General features: G+C 54.6%; 2 protein-coding genes across 2 annotated transcripts; one reads left to right on the top strand and one right to left on the bottom strand.

The window, feature by feature from the left end:
• Window positions 1–834: 834 nt before the first annotated feature.
• On the top strand, window positions 835–7,890 carry SRRD (SRR1 domain containing). The gene is made up of 7 exons (XM_060249468.1): window positions 835–950; window positions 5,125–5,165; window positions 5,524–5,753; window positions 6,293–6,391; window positions 6,548–6,699; window positions 6,798–6,843; window positions 7,277–7,890. Exons 1-7 carry the CDS (start codon window positions 835–837, stop codon window positions 7,469–7,471), a joined length of 879 nt encoding a protein of 292 aa, XP_060105451.1. The 3' UTR covers window positions 7,472–7,890.
• Window positions 7,891–10,005: 2,115 nt separating this feature from the next.
• On the bottom strand, window positions 10,006–20,119 carry TFIP11 (tuftelin interacting protein 11). The gene is made up of 12 exons (XM_060249492.1): window positions 19,881–20,119; window positions 19,462–19,615; window positions 16,041–16,197; window positions 15,691–15,818; window positions 14,011–14,163; window positions 13,017–13,532; window positions 12,577–12,683; window positions 12,111–12,279; window positions 11,782–12,025; window positions 11,138–11,280; window positions 10,865–11,030; window positions 10,006–10,504 (listed from the first exon to the last, which is right to left on the bottom strand). The coding sequence occupies exons 1-12, from the start codon at window positions 20,117–20,119 to the stop codon at window positions 10,149–10,151; spliced, it is 2,532 nt and encodes an 843-aa protein (XP_060105475.1). The 3' UTR covers window positions 10,006–10,148.
• Between the last annotated feature and the right edge of the window lie 551 nt (window positions 20,120–20,670).

Here is a 20,670-nt window from a genome sequence, read left to right as displayed (position 1 = left end):
AGCCCCTCTGGGGGGGGGCGTCCGGGCTCATCAGGCGGGAGGAGGGGCGGGAGGGGCACGTGGGAGGGGGCAGCAGAAGCCCCTCTGGAGGGAGGGCGGGGGGGGGAAGGCGGCCGGCTCCCCCGGCGGGAGGAGGGGGCGGGAGGGGCACGTGGGAGGGGGCAGCAGCAGCCCCTCTGGGCCGGGGAGGGGAGGCGACCGGCTCACCAGGCGGGGGGAGGGGCGGGAGGGGCACGTGGGAGGGGGCAGCAGCAGCCCCTCTGGGCGGGGGAGGGGGAGGCGACCGGCTCACCAGGCGGGAGGAGGGGCGGGAGGGGCACAGCAGCAGCCTCTCTGGTCGGGGGGGGGGGGGCGTCCGGGCTCACCAGGCGGGGGGAGGGGCGGGAGGGGCACGTGGGAGGGGGCAGTAGCAGCCCCTCTGGAGGGAGGGCGGGGGGGGGGCGTCCGGGCTCACCAGGCGGGGGGAGGGGGGGCGGGCTCCGGCTGGGGGGCGGCGGCGGCCGAGGCCATCTGGGCGGGAGGGGCCGCACCGCCTCAGCGCATCTCCGGAGGGGCCTCTGCTGGCCGCGGGCGAGGAGGCGGGGCGGCGGGCCGGGCGGGAGGAGCGCTCTGCACACGCTCAGAGGCCGCTCGCGGGGCTTCCGGCGGCGGCGGAGGAGGCGGGGCCGACACGTGACACTCGGGCCCCCTTCCCCAACGCGACTTCCGGCTCTCCGCGGAGGGGCGAGGCGGAGCCGGAAGTGAGGAGCGGGTCTTCTTTCCCGGCTAACTCTCGGAGGGGCGGTGGCCCCGCCTCCTGCTCCTGTACGGGTGCGGTGGAGGGACAATCGCGGCATGGAGCGCTGCGGAGGAGCCGGAGGCTGGAGCCGCCCGCGGGGCAGGAGACGGCGGCAGCGGCGGGAGGAGGACGAGGAGCAGCAGCAGCAGAGGCGGCGCCTGCAGGAGGCGCGGTGAGGCTTCCCTGACCGGGAGGGGAGGCAGAGGAGGTCTCTCTCTCTGCCCCCTTTGCAGGGGCTCTTGACGCTCCTCGGAGAGCCACCGGTGGTGTCTGACCTGGAGAACCGGGCTCCTCCCCCGTGGGGCAGTCACAGTTCTCTCGGAGCTCTCTCAGCCACACGGGGGAGAGGAGGGGAAGTCGACTGACTGCAAGGAAGGGTCGAAATCCAACCCCTTCGCCTTCCATCCCCACTCCGGCGGCTGGTGCTTATAGCTAGGCTGGCCCTGAACATGCAGTGTCCCACCGCTTTAAGGAAGAGAGCTTTGCTGGGTTGGCAAGGGGTGCATCGGGCAGCCTCCTGCTCTCAGCTGTGGTCGGCCAGATGCCCAAAGGCCTCCCTCGTCCCTCAAGTCTTTTCTGGTGCTTCTCGGAGTCGTCGTCGGGAGCATCCCAGGGAGGCGTCTTCTTCTCACTTCGGGGCGTGACTCCCTGGCAGCGGTCTTGCTCTGCACACAGCAGAAGCCAGCGGAGGTGCTGCGGGAGGAGAACCTGTTCTGCCCTGGAGGGGCGCTGGGCAGCCCCATTCAGGGAGAGAGGGCAGCCTAGCAGGCGTGCCGTCCCCAGCAATACTGACAATGGAGGACGAGGGTCTGATCCTCTCGCTGTATCCGTCTTTCGAGACCGATTAATGCTGCTGCTACCTGTTGGTTTTGGGGGGACATGTCTGATTGTCTTTTAGCTGCTAGACTGCAAAGGCCAGGAGTGCAGAAGGAAGGGCAAGCACTGCTTTCACTCATCCTTCCTCCAAGGAACTCCCTCCCACAGGCATCCCTTCTCATCCTCGCAACAGGCCTGCAAGGGAGCTGGGACTGCAAGAGGCCATCCAAGGGCCTGCTAGTTATTTGAATGCTAAGTGGGGGGAGGGGGCCTGGATCTGGGGCTCCCAAAAACCTACTCTGGCCCCCTTGCCACTACCTGGTCATGGGCGACAGACCTTTCCGGAGGTGTTACCTAGGGTGGCCAAGAACAGAACCTCCACGGACAGAGAAACATGTTTTCTGTCAACTTTTCTGCTCTCCTTGGGGCTTTTGGGTAGCCATAGAGGGAGGCAGGAGGCTGGTGGAAACAGTGCTTGAGCGGGATATTTCCTTGCGCTGACTCCCAAGTGACAGTGCACAAGAGAGTCAATATAATAGAGTGGGTTCCATGCAAGGAACATAAGAACATAAAAGAAGCCATGTTAGATCAGGCCAATGGCCCATCCAGTCCAACATTCTGTGTCACACAGCGGCCATATATATATATATATATATATATATATATATATATATACACACACACACACACACACACACACACACACACACACACACACACACTGTGGCTAATAGCCACTGATGGACCTCTGCTCCATATTTTTATCTAACCTCCTCTTGAAGGTGGCTATGCTTGTGGCCGCCACCACCTCCTGTGGCAGTGAATTCCACATGTTAATCACCCTTTGGGTGAAGAAGTACTTCCTTTTATCCGTTTTAACCTTTCTGCTCAGCAATTTCATGGAATGCCCACGAGTTCTTGTATTGTGAGAAAGGGAGAAAGGTATTTCTTTCTCTACTTTCTCCATCCCATGCATTATCTTGTAAACCTCTATCATGTCACCCTGCAGTCGACATAAGAACATAAGAGAAGCCATGTTAGATCAGGCCAATGGCCCATCCAGTCCAACATTCTGTGTCACACAGCGGCCAAATATACGCACACACACACACACACACACACACACACACACTGTGGCTAATAGCCACTGATGGACCTCTGCTCCATATTTTTATCTAACCCCCTCTTGAAGGTGGCCATGCTTGTGGCCGCCACCACCTCCTGTGGCAGTGAATTCCACATGTTAATCACCCTTTGGGTGAAGAAGTACTTCCTTTTATCCGTTTTAACCTGTCTGCTCAGCAATTTCATCGAATGCCCACGAGTTCTCGTATTGTGAGAAAGGGAGAAAAGTACTTTCTCTACTTTCTCCATCCCATGCATTATCTTGTAAACTTCTATCATGTCACCCCTCAGTCGACGTTTCTCCAAGCTAAAGAGTCCCAAGCGTTTCAACCTTTCTTCATAGGGAAAGTGCTCCAGCCCTTTAATCATTCTAGTTGCCCTTTTCTGGACTTTCTCCAATGCTATAATATCCTTTTTGAGGTGCGGCGACCAGAACTGCACACAGTACTCCAAATGAGACCGCACCATCGATTTATACAGGGACATTATGATACTGGCTGATTTGTTTTCAATTCCCTTCCGAATAATTCCCAGCATGGCGTTGGCCTTTTTTATTGCAAATGCACACTGTCTTGACATTTTCAGTGAATTATCTACCACGACCCCAAGATCTTTTTCATGGTCAGTCTCTGCCACTTCACACCCCATCAAGGAAGAGATGCTGCTGTTGTGATCATATCTCCTTTATTAGATACAGCATGGCAAAGGCTGAACTCTAGCTGGAGAAGGGGGCCACTATATAATAATAATAATAATAAATTTATTTTTGTATCCCGCCCTCCCCCGCCAAAGGCAGGCTCAGGGCGGCTAACACGACACGGTATATACCATGATAGTAAAATACAATATTACAACAAACAATTAAGCAATTAAAACAAATAAAATTACATTCATAAGTTAAGTTAATATACACTTCAAGGTTCCCGTGCTTGGGCACCATTGGGTCATTCAAACCAGCAGGGGGGCCATGCTTGGAGCAGGCCAGCAGGGATTTGGATCCTGCTGCCCCTTGTTCCCGAGCCCCCAAGCTCAGTCCTGCAGGCTCCAATGAGCCAGGCAAGAACACCTTTAATTATACACAACCTTAGTCCACGTCCACAAAAATTAGCATGCAGATGAACAAACAAAGCTGCCTTATACAGAAGCAGACCCTTGTTCCATTGTCTCTGCTGGAAGCCTCGACAGTCACCTACCAACCTATTTAACATCTTCGGAAGTAAAAGACTTTAGAAGACCCTTCACTCTGGCAAGGTGCTCTGTCCTCCTGCCTGCTGTACTTCAAGGGAAATAGGAGAATATTGCTTTCTGTCCGTTAAGGGAGGCTAGATTGCAGAGCGCCTCTTTTTCATGTGCCCTTATTATAAAGTGGCACGTAAGGCGTTCATCACCCTGCTGATTGGAAAAAAAAATTGGGATTGCCAGAAAAGGCTAAACGTGAGTTTCTTTTATCTGATTGCCTTCCAAATAGCCAGTTTCTGCATGGCCAGACTCAGGTTGCGGGAATTGCATGGCAGTTCGATAGCAGATGGTTATGGTAACTGAATATTAGATGGATTTAAAAATGTTTTTAGTATTTTTAAAATCTTGGAATCTTGTACATTGGCGTTTTACTTCTGTGCAAGTGGCCCAAGGACCATTGTAACAATAAGCTAACCCCGGCTGATCCTTTGAGTTGGAGCTGCTGCTGAGGATTGGGGCTGAGGCCTTCTGAGGCCAAGCAGAGGCTCTGCCGCTGAGCCATGGGGGTGGAAGGTAGGAGGGGCCGTCAGGTAGATGCAAAATTGGAGGGCAGGAAATGCTCAGAAATGTGTCATGACCCTGGAGTTCCTCCCTAGTCTCCCATCCAAGAACTCACCAGGCCGACCCTGCTTGTCTTCCCAGATCAGATGAGCTTTGGCTAGCCTGAACTGTGGGCCCTCCCCAGTGCTAGGAAGTGCACAATTCTTTGTAATCCATGCAGCAACTCTGCAAAGTCGGCCAGTAATATGAACGTGATGTTGCAAACTGGTAGCTGAGAAAAAGTGGCCTGATACCGGACCACTTCCTTCCTGTGCTGGGACAGAGGGCCTTCTGCCTGCCAGCTCAGTTCCTTCGCTGCTCTTCCAGGCTTGCTCTATTGCCCCCCCCCTGCTGATTTCTGTGAGGCTTGTATCTAAGCTAAATGCAGGCAAGAGGGAGGCCTTACAGCAAGAGATGCTGGGGCTCAGGTCCCCTTGGAAGTGTCGCCTCCATAACCTCGTGGAAGGGGGTGGAGCTCAGGGTGGCCTTTTCTTGTGCCTGCAGGGTTTGACCCCTGGTCTCTGTGACAGGTGGGGAGACCTCAACCCTGCCTCTTGTCTCCCACACGCCACACAGAGAGTCCCCAAATTTACTTTTTCTCCCCTCCTTGTCTTTCTTTCTCACAGGGCAGAACTGCTGGACTCTGAGTTCTGGAATTCAAGTCTGAGTAAGTCCTGGCTTCAAAGTCTGTTTTCATCCTTTTGAGAAACTCTTGAGATTGTCCACATGGCTCCGGGGAGGGGGAGATGGCTGCCCACCTGCCTCTCAGTCCTGCTTCATTTACGCACCCTTTGTTCCCCAGAAAACGCCCAGCCAGGCAGCTACCAAGGAAATTGTGACTTGGGCTTCACAAAGCCAGCCTGGCAGAGGGGGCTATGCTGGCTTTCCTGCCTTGCCTGGCAAGTGAGGGGTCTTTTTCCTCCTGAGAAGGAGGCCGGGAGGCCTTGGTGGTTTCTGCTGGGATGAAGTGTTGTCGGGCGTGGTGGTACACCCCGACTCCTGTGCTGCTTGTCCGCCTGCTCCAGAAATCCTCTCAAGATCCCTGCGAGAAGTCCTGGCACACAGGAAAGATTTGCCCATGCCCACCGGGGATGATGCCCTCTTGGCATTGGAGGAGCTGCAGCTGTGCCCTCCAGCCCACCTGCCTGGAAGAGCCTGCTTGCGGTGTGTGTGTTATGGCCTGGGCAACTTCTCTTCCTGCTTTAAGGCCCGCTTCCAGCTGGCATTTCTGCTGCTGCTGCTGCAGGAACTCCAGGTGAGTGTCTGCCCCTCCCTTGGCAGGGCTCAGCCCACTGGCCCAGAGGCCCCACCCCTCTCCCAGCAGCCTGCCTCCTCCGCTTCTCTCCCTCCCTGGCAGGTTCCGGAGGAGTGTCTCTGCCCCCTCCCTTGGCAGGGCTCAGCCCACTGGCCCAGAGACCCCTCCCCTCTCCCAGCAGCCTGCCTCCTCCGCTTCTCTCCCTCCCTGGCAGGTTCCGGAGGAGTGTCTCTGCCCCCTCCCTTGGCAGGGCTCAGCCCACTGGCCCAGAGGCCCCACCCACCAGCAGCCTGCCTCCTCCGCTTCTCTCCCTCCCTGGCAGGTTCCGGAGGAGTGTCTCTGCCCCCTCCCTTGGCAGGGCTCAGCCCACTGGCCCAGAGACCCCTCCCCTCTCCCAGCAGCCTGCCTCCTCCGCTTCTCTCCCTCCCTGGCAGGTTCCGGAGTGTCTCTGCCCCCTCCCTTGGCAGGGCTCAGCCCACTGGCCCAGAGGCCCCACCCACCAGCAGCCTGCCTCCTCCCCTTCTCTCCCTCCCTGGCAGGTTCCGGAGGGGCTTTGCTGTGTCTTTGATCCTGCTTTCTCCCTGTTGGAAAGGGAAGTTCTCAGCAGCCTTGGCTTCTCTGTCCTCTCGTGGAATGAGGTGCGTGCCATCTTTGCCTGGGGGATGCCCAGAGCACCAGGTGGCCCTCATTGGGGGAGGGGCTGGGGGTAAGGGGGCTGCCTGTCCCCACAATCTGGTGGTGGGGAGGGTTGGGGCTGGCTGGAGTTTCTAGTTTGCTGCTGGTCTTGATTGCAGGAGGGGAAGCGTCCCATAGATGAGCCCACAGTCTTCTACATGGTCCACTGTGGCAAAGCCCTCTACAACAACCTGCTGTGGAGCAACTGGTCAGCAGAGGCCTTGTCCAAAATGGTCATCGTAGGCAACAGTTTCAAGGGGATTGAAGAAAGGTGCCCCCTCCCCAAAGGACTGCTGGGGAGGGGGTAAAGGGGCCTCTCTAGCTGGCCCCCAACCTGCCCCTCATGCTTTCTGTCCCTTTGGCTTCTAGGGTCCCGGGCAGGATATTCCAAAGGGATTACGCTTACATTGCCAAGGTAGGCTGGGTGAGTGTGGGTGGGGTGAGGACATGGCTGTGTCTCCAGCTGCCAGTTTGGGGGAAACTTGACTCGGGACTTCCCCACCCCCCATCTGGTTGTGTTCTGACATCTGGCCCAAGAGCTCACGTCCCCTTCCATGTTGGGGGGTGGGATGGGGGTGGCACACGCTGCTCTCACATCAGCCAGTTGTTGAGCTGTGCCACCCTCTGCTGCGCAGGCAACCCCAGAACCTCTGCAGCCTCTCAGAGTGGACCTTTCTCAACAATAGCGTATTTCTTGAGTTATATCCAGTGAATTCTGAGGTTAAGATGGGTCATGCAAGGGGGAGGGGAGCTCTGCTTGGCCTGTGTGTGAGCTGCCCCATTGCTCTGGGCCTGTTGCTGGCAGGCCCCCTCACGACCGATTCTCTCCCTGTGCCAACCATGGGCAGATATTAACAGCCTCGGAGGAAGACGCCCTCCCTCCCCATGACAGGTTTCTGGATGTGTTCAACGACACGGCCGTCCACCGCTTCCCGTGGCAGAAGCTGAGGGAGGTGCCCCGAGAGACGTGGGCCTTCCACGAGGAGCCCCTTTACCCTCCCCAGGACCAGTTAGAGATCATCAGGAACAGCGACGGGACTTAGCTTCAGAGACTGGCCAAGAGGCAGTCAGCTGCAAGACTGCCATTTGCTCCTGGCTTCGTACCAAACTGAAGTCGACTCCATGGTCTGCCTGCTCCGGAAGCAGAGGGGCCTGTGCCCTTGGATCCTCTGGCAGAGCTCAGGGCACGCCCCCACCCAAGGCTGAACGGATGGACGCCCTGAGCAGCAGCAGGGGGCGCTCTGCTGAGGCTTCCGCTTAGGTCATCAGCAAGTGCAGCAGGGGTGGTGGGGGGAGGAGGCCTGTGAGGGAGCTGGTGCAGTTGGGATCTCGGTGTTCTTCTCTCTGGCTCAGCTTACAGCTGCTCCGTCAGCCAAAGAAAAAGGCAGCTGTTCTGGGAAACCAAACCTTAGCACAAATCGTGGATGTTTATTTTTAAAAAAAAAATGGTTTAAAACTCTGACTTTTTGTGTCATTTTATTCTTTCCAGAGTGTGAGAATAAGATTTTGCATTTCTGTCGTCTAGCTCATGCATCTGGCCAGAGGTAGTGGAACAGCAGCTGCCTCCACAGGCTCGCTCTCCACTGAGACCCAGACAGGAAGGCCAGAGATCCAGAACAGCAGAGCTGCTTTGGAGCAGAGGAGTGACTGACTGACTGGTATGGCCTCTAGCAGACCAGAAACAGCGGAATAGCAGGAGATTCCTGTCTGGGCCCAAGTGCAAAGAAGCATTTGAGAATGGCAGGAATGTCTGACTAAACACAAGTGAGGATACAGTTCACGAATGGGGTACATCGGTTTATTTGTGAAAACATTTCTATCCAGCCTTTTCTTGGGGTGTCAAGTGACTGGGAAAGCAGCAGTCTCATGTATGAGAAAAAAGCAGTCACGCATTTTGGTGTTCTTGGTTAAGACTCAGAGTGCTAAAAATGTATTAACACGGCACTGAGATGTTTTTACAAAAATGCATGCGTACGTATAACAGGGTGCGCATTCTTTCCTAACTGCTTTATGTTTATACAAGTAATAAGGCCCCTTGTGAAGAAAAATACAACGGCTCTAGAAAGAGGCTATGGGCAAGTGCCCCCCCCCCATTCACCCCCACCACCTCCAGGGGAGATCTCTGCCAGCCAGAGAGCTCTTGTAATACTGAGTGATCTCAGCCCTCACCTGGAGATCGGCAACAATGGTTCCCCAGAGGAAACTGCTGGTTTGGAGGGCGGAGTGCATGGCATTGCACCTGTTGGAGATCCCATCCCCTTTTCAGATCCCACCTTCTCCAGGCCGCACCCCTTAAATCTTGAGGAATTTCTTAACCTGGAGTTGGGAACCCTATCTCCTTCTCTTTATCTGCTCAACTTAAGCTTTCCATTACATCCCCCCTCCCTGCAGCCTCCTGTAGGGAAAGGACAGTCTTTCTCCACAGCAGCGGGGACCAAAGCAGCTTACATCATTCTCTCCTCCTGAACAACAACCCTGTGAGGCAGGTTAGGCTGGAAGTTTGTGACTGGTCTGAAATCCTCCCGTCAGCTTCCACAGCAAGAACGTGGGTCTGGCAGACCTTGCTCTAAAGCCCTAATGCCTATGGCCTCCACCACAGGATCTGCAGGGCTTTCCTACCAATCTGGAACTGGCCCCAACGAGTTCTCCCTCAGAGGCCTTGAGTGATACGTCCAGACCAACAGTCCGTCTCTGATAATGTTGTGGGTCTTAAGCATGAAACTTCAGTCTCTCCATGTGTCTCACTTTCCCACCGTATCTCTCTCTATATCTGCTCTGTTCTCACAGGATACCATCTGTTCCGCTTTCCAGGAAGGTAGGAGTCCTCAGCCAATCAAGGGAAGCCTTTCTCTGGCTGTTTCCCTCCTCCTTCCTCAGCTAATTGAGGGAATGTGACAGGAGCTCAGCCAATGGGAGAGTAGGGAGAGCCAGCAACTGCCAGAACTAAGGTTGGTTGCCGTTTACTGACATAATGAACTTTGCTGGCTAGCAGCAGCCACTTGGATGGGTGGGAGACAGAAGCGGATTCAACCAATGGCATGCAAATACTCTTGACTTGGCCAAGGGTTGACGCACCACAGTCCCAACCAATCAGGCTGCTGTTTTGCCAAGAGGGGTTTTATTATGTCCTAGAATAGAGAGTTGTATCTTGCTCTGAATAGAATAAAATAAATTAGAAAAGCTGATTTTGAAAACCTGTAACTGACATGGAGCATTTTCACTGAAGAGTGTTTTCCTGGGGAACCTGTTTGCTTTTGGCAAGAAAGAGCAAATAGCCTCAAGTAATCACTCCTATGTCATTAAATATTGTTTTGATAAACTGGAGAGAGGATTCTGCTGTAATGTTTTCACTTGCTTACTGTATCAAACCCAAAGCATTGTGGGGGGCACATACCTCCGGCTCCTTATGTGCATGGGGCCACGCAACAGAGGCGGGCCCTGGAGACACCTGCCAGGCTCCCGCACCACCTCAGCTCCAGCCTCCGACCCCCGCTCTGTTCTGCTGGGAGCTCATCACGGCCCAGAAGGGTGGGATGTGAAACTTCCAGGCCTGCAAATGAGTGGACTGGACACTCACTAACACAAAAGAAAATTCATTTTATTTACACAATGAAGCCTCTTCAAGCACAAGAGGCCTGGACCCCAGAGCTGTGCTTGGATGAAGCCCTTGAATGCTGCTGCTGCTGCTGCCACTGCCAGTGTGGGCCCAGCCCCTCGCCCTCATTTTGTCATGTCAATGAGGCTCTGCAGGGAGGTGGGGACCCAGGTCTTCTCCCCCTGCACAAAGACCACCCCCCGGTCGATGTAGATGACAATGCGCCCAAAGGTGTACAGCTGCTTCCCTTCGTGCCGCTTCCCAATGACGGGCATGAAGACAATGTTGTGCTCCTCAGCCTTGGTCTGGATCAGGTCCTTGAAGTTCATGGGCACCGAGCCGGCGGCCATGCCAATCCCCCGCTGAGCCATGTTCTCGGCTTCCCGCCGCTCCTGCATGGCCTCGTACTGGAAGTCCTTCCGGCGCTCCGTGTGCGTCAGGTAAGCGATGTTTTCTCGGGCACCAGGTTGCATGTAGCCCCCTAGCCCAGCAAAGAGAGAGGAAATGGTGAAGAGGGAACCGCTTAGCTTCTCCTTTGGGGCAGGAGACGGCACCGGGCCCTGACACTCAGGAGTGGGTAGGGAAGAACCACCTCTAGCAACTGGCACTGGCTTCTGGGAGGGCTTTGGGAGCAACTTCTCCTCCCCCCCCGGGGCAGAGTCACATGGCGGGGCCCAATTTGGCACCCCCAGAAGGCAATGGCTTGGTTTGCCTAGTGGCCCGGCCAGCCCTGATTGACTGAGATTCAGGTGAGGCAGCAACACTGAGCCAGCCCCTCCCTCGCCCATGGCTCAAAGGCAGCAGAGGCCCTTGGGCCAGAGCTAGCAACCGACTCACGCACCAACACTGGAAGAGACGGCTCTGTTCATGACGTCCAGGGCTTCGTTGAATTTCTCCTTGACGGAGGGGTGGGCCAGCACCTGGTCTGAGAACATCGACTTCCAGCCCAGATACCACTTGGTGATCTCTTCGTAATTAGGGTTGTTACTTAGCCAGGAGCACAGGACCTAGAAGGGGGGTGGAGGAGGCTGAAGCACGCCTGGGCTGGAACGGAGCTGACGCAGACAGTGGGCAAGGAGGCAGAGAGGAGAATTCTGCAGGTGGGGTCACATACCTGCAGCCACTTGGGAAAGAAGTGCTTCTCCAGCAGCCCCACCAGGCTGGAGACAGAGATCATGCCCTCCCAGTCCATCACCCAGAAGAAGGCATCCATGTGCTGCTGGTGAGGGTTGATCAGCAGCTCGTTCAGGCACAGACCTGCAGGAAGGAGAGAGGGACGAAACCACCTGAAGTCACCTTGGCCTGCAGCAAAGCTCCAAGCCTTCTGCTCTACCCTGCAGGCTCCGCGCAGCCAAGAATTTCCTGCAGGCGAATGTGGAAGACGGAACCTGGGACTAGACATTATGGGAAAGCTCTGCTGGTTTCCCAGGCTCATTTGTACAAGAATGGTTCTCTGTGCTGCTGAAGAGGCAGGCAAGGGGCTCTTCAGACGCTGCCTCCTCCTGGACACAAGGCCCTCCCTGCTGTGCAAGGGGACAGTCCCTGATTCCTGCAGCCCAAGCCTTTCTCTGCAACCCTCAGTCCTCCCCTCCCCTGGCCACCCCCAGCAAGCCAAGCAGAGAGAAAAGAGTGAAAGGAGCACCACAGGGGCCAGCCCGATCTCAGGCAAGTTGACCAGAGAGCCTGCTGATGCAAATGGGGGGCTTGACCTGGAAGCCCCTGGTGTCCCACTCTGTTTGTCTGCCGGGCTCTCCTTACCCAGCTTTGGCACAATATTCTTGATCATGAAGGCCTCCCAGGACCCCGGGGTGAAGACCTCCTTCCAGGGCTGCAGGATGAGCTTGGCAGAGGAGTCGCTGGGGTGCCACTTCTGCAGGGCGCTGGCCAGCTTGTTGCGGATGGGGGAGTAGAGGGGCTCCAGGCGGGCCTGCATCAGGGGCAGCCAGGGGTGGATCCACGAGTGGATGGGGACCGTGTCCGTCAGCGGGTTCCAGTTCTCCACCTGCAGGGCGGAGCAGAAGCCAGCTCTGTGGTGGACCGTCAAGGATCCTGCAGAGGCAGCCACACTGAGGGAGGCGCCTTCCTACCTCCTTCTGCAGCTTGGGGAAAACGAGCTGGTCGAGAATGTTCTCCAGGATCCAGACGGGAATGATGGGCGCCCAGCTGTCCAGGAAGTCCACCATGGGGATGCAGTTCCGGGGCTGCCACTGCCCTGCAATGTTCCGCACGTAGGGCATCCACGTCTCCCACATCAGCCTGAGCAGGAGAGACCCTCTCACTGAGTGCTGCAGCTGGGGCCATGGCCACGCAAGAGAACACGCATCAAGCAGGGATTCTAATCACTGCTTCCTTCTTGGCAACGCAAATGCCACTGACTCATCACCAAGACCTCCTTCCCCATCTTCTCTCCAGATCTGAGGGCCAGACTGTCACCCTGCCAGGCAGGGGAGGGGGTGGTGCTGGTGGGTCCCTACCCCAAGGGTCACAGCAGAGCAGCTCTAGGGGAGAAAGGCTCAGCCTCCCCTCCCTCCACAAGCCAGGCAGCCCATTTACCGGTGGAAAGCATCCGAGGAGAGGTCCTGCCCACCGTGCGACAACAGCTGGTCATTCTCCAGCAAGCTCTTCCACTGGCCCAGGATGTCCGTGCCGTACGTGCAGTCCTGGGGAGAGAGGAAGGAAAGAGGCCCAAAGATGGAGCACATGGGGACCCGGGAGGGAGGGAGGGAAGGGGGCCTTGCTCCCCAGCACGGGACCAGCCGTGTGCTTTCTGCTGTGCTTGTTTTGAAGTTTCTTTTAACCCTTTCCATAGGGGAACAGGGCCGTGGATGCCTCTGAGGCAGAAAGACACTGCACGCACTTCCCATATCTGGTGTTTGGAGGCAGAATTTGCCCGGGGGGGGGGGGGAGAGATGACTTTGTGCCACTCTCCCCCAATGGCCTCTTCCAACCCCACCCACCCAATGCCAGGAAGGTCGAGACCTCCAGCCACCCACCTTCAACGGGTCCCAGTTCTTGAAGTAGTCTTTCACCAGTGGGAACACAATGGCAGCGGCCAGATCCACACGGTCGGACATCCGGTACTCCTCGTAATACTTATCCTGGAGAGTCTCGAAGACCTTGGCGCACTCGGCCAGGGTCAGGGGGTTGTCGCAGCCGGGTTGCATCCGCCGCTCACACTCCTCCACCGTCTCCAGGACCTTGCTGAGGTTCCGGATCTCAGCCTCCTGGCGCGCCAGGACCTCATCCATCTTCTCGATCTCGTGGGTCAGGTTGATCACTTGGTCCCGCTCATACTGCAGCTGCCGGTCGTTCTGGATGATCTCCTGCTCGGTGAGGTCGATGAGGAGCTGCAGGTTGTGCTCCAGCTCGGGCAGGGCGAAGGCCTGGGGCTTGGCGTCCTTGCCCAGGGGCAGCGGCTGCTGGGGGTTGTCGTCGGGGATGTTGTGCTTCTGGCTGATCTGGCTGTAGCTGTAATAGACCTTCTGCTCCCGGCCGGTCATGTCGATCACCTTCCGAAAGAGCCCAAGACAAAACAAAGGTCAGCAGCTCAAGGCAGGCGGGAAGACAAGTTAACGATGTCACTGGCAGAAGTCAAACAGAATGGTTAAGTATTGTAACAGGTCTGTTCTGCTGACACAAATGCTGATGTTGGACCAGTATTTTTTGTGCTGCAAAAGATAAGTCCGCATGCAGGCCAATGAAGCTATAACTCTCCAGAGTCAACTGAAATTGCTTTGCTTCCCAGTCCTTGTATCCATCCAGAGACGGGCATTTCTAAAATTTCTCTTTTCTCTGTTGCGGGACCTCTTGTACTAAGACTGTGGCCATAGGGAAGCTTCACTGTCCCATGAGAAAAGGCCAACTCCTCCTCCTCCTCCCCCAGGCTGCAGAGCCTTCTGATTGGTCAGCCCGCCTCCAATCGCAGCAGAGGAAGGAGTACTGAGCAGCCCTGTTAGCTCCACCTGGGAAACCCTGTCCCGGCCTCACCTTGACTTGGGCCAGATCCTTCTGAGGTGCTGTTAGCTGCTTCCCCGCCCTGCCCTTGGCCTTCAGCTCCTCCACGGTCTTGTAGGTGTACTTTGGCTTCTTCTTGCTCCCGCTTGGGTCCTTCCGCCACTGGCTGAGCTCCTTCTGGAACTCCTAGAAGGGAAGCAAAGGCTGATATGGAGGCAGGCTGCCATTTGCTGGGAGCTGAAGGATGTGCCATTCCACTCCACAGAGCTCATCAGGGATTGCTTCCTCCAAGAGGGCTGTGCTGTTATTTTTGAAGATGATAATATTACATTTATATCCCACTCTCCACTCTGAATTTCAGAGTGGCTCACAATCTCCTTTATCTTCCTCCCCCACAACAGACACCCTGTGAGGTGGGGGAGGGGGCTGAGAGGGCTCTCACAGGAGCTGCCCTTTCAAGCACAACTCCTGCCAGAGCTATGGCTGACCCAAAGCCATTCCAGCAGCTGCAAGTGGAGGAGTGGGGAATCAAACCCGGTTCTCCCAGATAAGAGTCCACACAGTTCACCACTACACCAAACTGTCTTCTGACAGACACCCTGTGGGGTTGAGAGAGCTCTCCCAGAAGCTGCCCTTTCAAGGACAACCTCTGCCAGAGCTATGGCTGACCCAAGGCCATTCCAGCAGGTGCACGTGGAGGAGTGGGGAATCAAACCTGGTTCTCCCAGATAAGAGTCTGCACACTTAACCACTACACCAAACTGGCTCTCAGAAGACAGACACCCTGTGAGGTGGGTGGGGTTGAGAGAGCTCTTCCTGCAGCTGCCCTTTCAAGGACAACCTCTGCAAGAGCTATGGCTGACCCAAGGTCATTCCAGCAGCTGCAAGTGGAGGAGTGGGGAATCAAACTGGGTTCTCCCAGATAAGAGTCCGCACTCTTCATCACTACACCAAACTGAAGAGATCAGGGAGACAATGCAGTCCTCCAAAGCAGCAGGGGCTAGAGGAAGTCTTTGGAAAAGCTGATTTGGTCAGATCCAGTGGATTACTAATCACTCTGCTCCCATCTCAGCAGACCAAGTCCATAAAGAACTTTAGATAAACCTCTAGGAATGGGGCAGAAGCAGCCCCAATAAGTAATGCCCACAGGGCACCTGGGGGTTGCGGGGGACACTCTCCTGGCTCCAGTCCTGCACCAGGTAGAATTTGCCTTGCAGGCCACTTCTCTGACCTTTGGCCTCCCTTGTGGGTACAGGCAACTCATTAACACCCCCCACCCCCAATGGGAATGGAGAGGGACGTGTGCTCTTCTCAGTGGCAGTTTGTTTCTCCTTTACAAAACTGGATAACAACTTCTGTGCCATATCTTACACCACCTCTTAATTTCCTCTTCCTATGAACGTCAAGACTGCGTGTTCTGGGTAGGGTATCTGGGAGTAAGAAGCAAGAGTCTTACTTCTGCTGGACTTCCACCTTTGCTGCTACAACTGGGTTAGTGTCCAGCTGAGAATTTTTCTGACTGCCTTTGCAAAGGCACCCAGCCTCATTTTTCACAGAGGCCAAACACACCTGCCTCTTTAGCACACAGTCTGCGAGGAAGTCTCTGATGCAGCCACTGAGAACCACTTTCGTTCATGGCAACTTGAAAGGAAAAGCATCCACAAAGTGCCCCAACGTAATACAAGGTGGTGGTGGGGGGGGGAGATGTCCTACCTCTTCGGCTTCTTCCTCTGAGTCAACCACAGGGAAGTCCTGCAAGGACTGCGACGTCCGTTCTGAGCCATAGGCTCCCACGGCCCCTTTGCCTTTCCTCTGCTTGGCCTCAATGGGATTGATGATACCTGAGAAAGTGCAGTGCAGTCAGTTCATGGAATGCTCCCTGCAAACACCAGAGTGATCCAAGCTGCCTGGAGAAAGAGGGAAGGAAGCCCCACAGCAGCATCCACCCGACACCAAAGGCCCGGGATGGGGAGGAGGAGGGGCTCCAGTGAGCGGCCAAGCAGCTAAGCCCAGGAGTGACGCTTCCTGCCTGTTCACCCTGGGTGAGCCACATCCTGTCCTACCTTGAGCATTCTTGCCAAGACCCCGGCCGGGCACGTAGCCCATTTTCTGAAGAAGCTTCTGCCCAATCCCCTTGGTGTGCCTCTCCCAGCTGCCAAAGTCCAAGAAGGACTTGGTTCCTCCTACAAAACCTTTCTGGCTGGGCTTGAAATTGCCACCCTGTTAAAAAGAAGAAATGGCAAATAAAAGCCAGTGTTAGTGAGACTAAACTGATGCATTTTAGAGCAACCTTCTACACACACCCCTCCTTAAACTAACAGTCTGACAAAAAAAAAATCTTTGGGTTGCAACTTCAAGAAAATGTTGACTCAGCATGTAGAAGCAATGAAAATTAAGCAAGGTTTACAGGACTGAAATAAAATGGCCGGTATCGTAATGCCCTTGAACAGATTTATGAGGTGGTACCATCTGAAATTGTTTTCCGTCATCCTGGAAGGTAGGACCAGAACCAATGGGTTGAAATCATAAATGATTTAGAGTTGGGAGTGAGCAGTGAAGTGGCCAAGTTTGCGGATGACACTAAATTGTTCAGAGTGGTGAGAACCAGAGAGGATTGTGAGGAACTCCAAAGGGATCTGTTGAGGCTGGGTGAGTGGGCGTCAACGTGGCAGATGCGGTTCAATGTGGCCAAGTGCAAAGTAATGCACATTGGGGCCAAGAATCCCAGCTACAAATATAAGTTGATGGGGTGTGAACTGGCAGAAACTGACCAAGAGAGAGATCTTGGGGTTGTGGTAGATAACTCACTGAAAATGTCAAGACAGTGTGCGTTTGCAATAAAAAAGGCCAATGCCATGCTGGGAATTATTAGGAAGGGAATTGAAAACAAATCAGCCAGTATCATAATGCCCCTGTATAAATCAATGGTGCGGTCTCATTTGGAATACTGTGTGCAGTTCTGGTCGCCACACCTCAAAAAGGATATTATAGCATTGGAGAAAGTCCAGAGAAGGGCAACTAGAATGATTAAAGGGCTGGAGCACTTTCCCTATGAAGAAAGGTTGAAACGCTGGGACTCTTTAGCTTGGAGAAACGTCGACTGCGGGGTGACATGATAGAGGTTTACAAGATAATGCATGGGATGGAGAAAGTAGAGAAAGAGGTACTTTTCTCCCTTTCTCACAATACAAGAACTCGTGGGCATTCGATGAAATTGCTAAGCAGACAGGTTAAAGGATAAAAGGAAGTACTTCTTCACCTAAAGGGTGATTAACATGTGGAATTCACTGCCACAGGAGGTGGTGGCGGCCACAAGTATAGCCACCTTCAAGAGGGGTTTAGATAAAAATATGGAGCAGAGGTCCATCAATGGCTATTAGCCACAGTGTATGTGTGTATATAAAATTTTTGGCCACTGTGTGACACAGAGTGTTGGACTGGATGGGCCGTTGGCCTGATCCAACATGGCTTCTCTTATGTTCTTAAATTAAATCAAAAGAGTTTCCGGCTCAACATTAGGAAGAACTTCCTGACCATTAGAGCAATTCCTCAGTGGAACAGGCTTCCTCTGTGGGAAGTGGTGGGCTCTCCTTCCTTGGAGGTTTTTAAACAGAGGCTAGATGGTCATCTGACAGCAATGAAGATCCTGTGAATTCAGGGGGAGGTGTTTGTGAGTTTCCTGCATTGTGCAGGGGGTTGGACTAGATGACTCTAGAGGCCCCTTCCAACTCTATGATTCTATGAAATACAATGTGTAATTTATTCATACAAAGTGTCCCAAGTAAGCTTTGAAATAATGGAATAAGGGAATGGTCCTCTTCAGTGATCCCTCTAAGCTGAGTTAGTGTGAGCTAGCTCACAGATTTTTAGCCTCCAGTTCACACATTTTTGTCTTAGCTCAGGAAGGATGGCCCCAGAGCACACTAATTTATGCAGTAGCTCACAACTTTAATGTCAGTAGTTCACAAAGTAGAATTTTTGTTCACAAGACTGCAGCTTAGAGGGAGCATTGGTCCTCTTAAAGATTTAGAAACTGGCTAAATGACAGAAAGCAGAGAACAGGAATAAATGGACAGTTCTCACAATGGAGTAAACAGTGGGGATCAGTATTAGGACAGATGTTCTTTAATTTGTTCATAAATAATTTGGAACTGGGGGTGAGCAGGGTAGCAAGTTTGTGGGTGACTTAAAAATAGAATCCCTCTGAAAGTCAGTTGCTGGAAGGGAACCAACAATTAAGGATGGTTCCTGTGGAGAAACATCATTTTAGGCCTGTGCTTGTCTGGGAGTTGGCTAGAGGAGTCTTAAACTCTAGGCAAGGCTTTGGCCTAGTCTATTCCTCCTCCCTCCTCCCCTCCTGTCTGGGAACAGCAATTCTGCGGAGGCCTCCTAGAGTGACAGGAAGTCTGTCAGGCTGGTCTCCCAGAATGCTGCAGGTAGGTAGACCAGTTCCTAGGCGGGAACGGGGTTTTATATTAGAGGCTTTTGGAGGGAAACGGGCAGTTAAAAGTTGTCAGGGGAAGCTGACAGTCAGCTGAGTTTTGATTTAAGTCTTGGTGACTGGTGAGTCGGTTCTGGATGGTAGGGTCAGGGCCAGTTATATATTAGGGAAAGGAGTGTTTATCTCTACTTTCATTTATTACTTCACCCTGTACTTAAAAATGCCTGTAAAAAGTTATAAATTTTAAATAAATATTTTGTCTGTTTAAAAAGGTCTGTACCACATAGGTTCCCCAACTGCCTTAGACCACACTACTTCAAGTGGGGAGTCCAGGGAAAGGCACACAGTTGGTAAGGTGCCGGTCCTCCAGGGGTCTCCCAAAGAAGGACTGTGGTCTCTGTGTTAACCAGGTGCTGGGTTGGCAGAGGACCTTGCGGCCACAGAACTGGCAAGGGGGATTGGGAGTCCAGTTCCTCTCGGTCAGGAACCCCTAAGTTGAACAGGTAGTGGCAGTGTGTCCTAGTGGTGGGAAGAAGATTAGCTCTCTTCAGGAGTTGGCTACTCAAAAGGGAGTTGATGGGACTGGGTCTGAAGGCAGAATCAGGCTGGTTCCGTCACAGTTCCTCTTACAGCCTCTGTTGTGGTCTCTCCAGGGGCATCTAAACGTACATGCATATTGGAAGGGGGATACACTTCCAAGTTCCAGTATATGTGAACAAGACCTTGGAATACGGGTGGACTGAAAGTTAAATATGAGCAGCCAGTGTGATGCACCAACAAAAAAAGGCTAATGCCATCTTGGGGTCAACAGAGGCATAACATCCAAATCTTAAAATGTCCTAGTCCTGCTTTACACTGCGTTGGTTAGGCCACATCTGGAGACTTGTGTGCAGTTCTGGACACAATGGCCCCTTCTAGCTGTCTACTGGGGAGAAACAGGATGCCGGACCAGATGAAGCCAGTTATCATTTGTGCTTTGTGATGTCTTTAAGGTTTCAGAGGCCTTGAGTGCATGCAGATAATGTACTGCTACAATGACTCACTGTTTTTAACTTTTTTGGCACAAACTCTTTGGGGGCTTCCTCTTGCTTCAAAGGCTTCTCATCCTCGTCAGAATCTTCATCTAGCACCTCATCTGCTGCTGTCTTCTTCAGCCCGGCGCTGATAAAGTTCACAGGAGCGGAATAATCTTTAGACCTGGAGACATTTTAAAGACAACATCCTTCAGAGGCATCCCAGTGAAATCTGCTTCCTGAATTAAGGTTGGTGGGCCTTTAGGGGAGCAGCAGCAGCCTGCCTTTGGGGTCCTGGACAGAGCAGATGTCCATCCTCCATTTATCCCCGGCTGCAAGCGAGCTCAGAGGCTGGCAACGCGTGATGCAAGCAGCGGCTCAGCGCCTGCGCCCACTGGCTCCCTCCCTCCCTGCAGGGGGGCTGGCTCCCTCCCCGTCCCTCCCCTCACCGCTTCCCTCCGAAGCTGGGCCGCTGCTCGGGGTCGTCGTCGCCGCCGCCGTCTTCTTCGTCGTCGCCGTCGCCGCGCGGGCGGGCCCAGAGGCCGTAGAGGGCCTCCTCCTTGGTCTGCCAGCGGCGCTGCCGGTGCGGGTTGAACTCGTTCTGCAGGTCCCACTCGGTGATCTCGAAGCGCTCCAGCTCCACCTCGTCCTCCTCCTCCGCCGCCCCGTAGAGGTGCGACAGCGACATGGCGCCCCGGCGAGAAGAGGAGGAGGAGGTCAGCGGGAATGGCCGCCCCGCGCCATGGCAACCCCGGAGCGCAGCCCGCCCGCCCGCCCGCACCTACCTCGCTCCCGCTGCCCTGCCCTCGGACGCCACGGCGCCTGCGCAAAGAGCCGCTTCCGGGCCTGGCCGGAAGCGCTCCCCAGTGCCGCTCTTCCGCTCCCTCTCGGTGGCCGGCGGGGGAGGGCTCGGGCCGGCCTACCTGGCAGGACTGTCGTGGCGGCTGGAGCCCCGCCCCGTGGGCAGGATGCCGGCCCCAGCAGGGAGGGAGGGCAGGGCAGGGCAGAGAGAGCCAGTTTGGAGTAGTGGTTAAGTGTGCGGACTCTTATCTGGGAGAACCGGGTTTGAGTCCCCCCTCCTCCACTTGCAGCTGCTGGCATGGCCTTGGGTCAGCCAGAACTCTCTTATCTGGGAGAACCGGGTTGGATTCCCCCCTCCTCCACTTGCAGCTGCTGGAATGGCCTTGGGTCAGCCAGAACTCTCTTATCTGGGAGAACCGGGTTTGAGTCCCCACTCCT

This window comes from Heteronotia binoei, chromosome 11 (genome assembly GCF_032191835.1).
Source record: "Heteronotia binoei isolate CCM8104 ecotype False Entrance Well chromosome 11, APGP_CSIRO_Hbin_v1, whole genome shotgun sequence".
Taxonomy (NCBI): Eukaryota; Metazoa; Chordata; class Lepidosauria; order Squamata; family Gekkonidae; genus Heteronotia; species Heteronotia binoei.
Note: the sequence above shows the minus strand (reverse complement) of the source record. Positions and strands in the feature narration are given on the sequence as shown.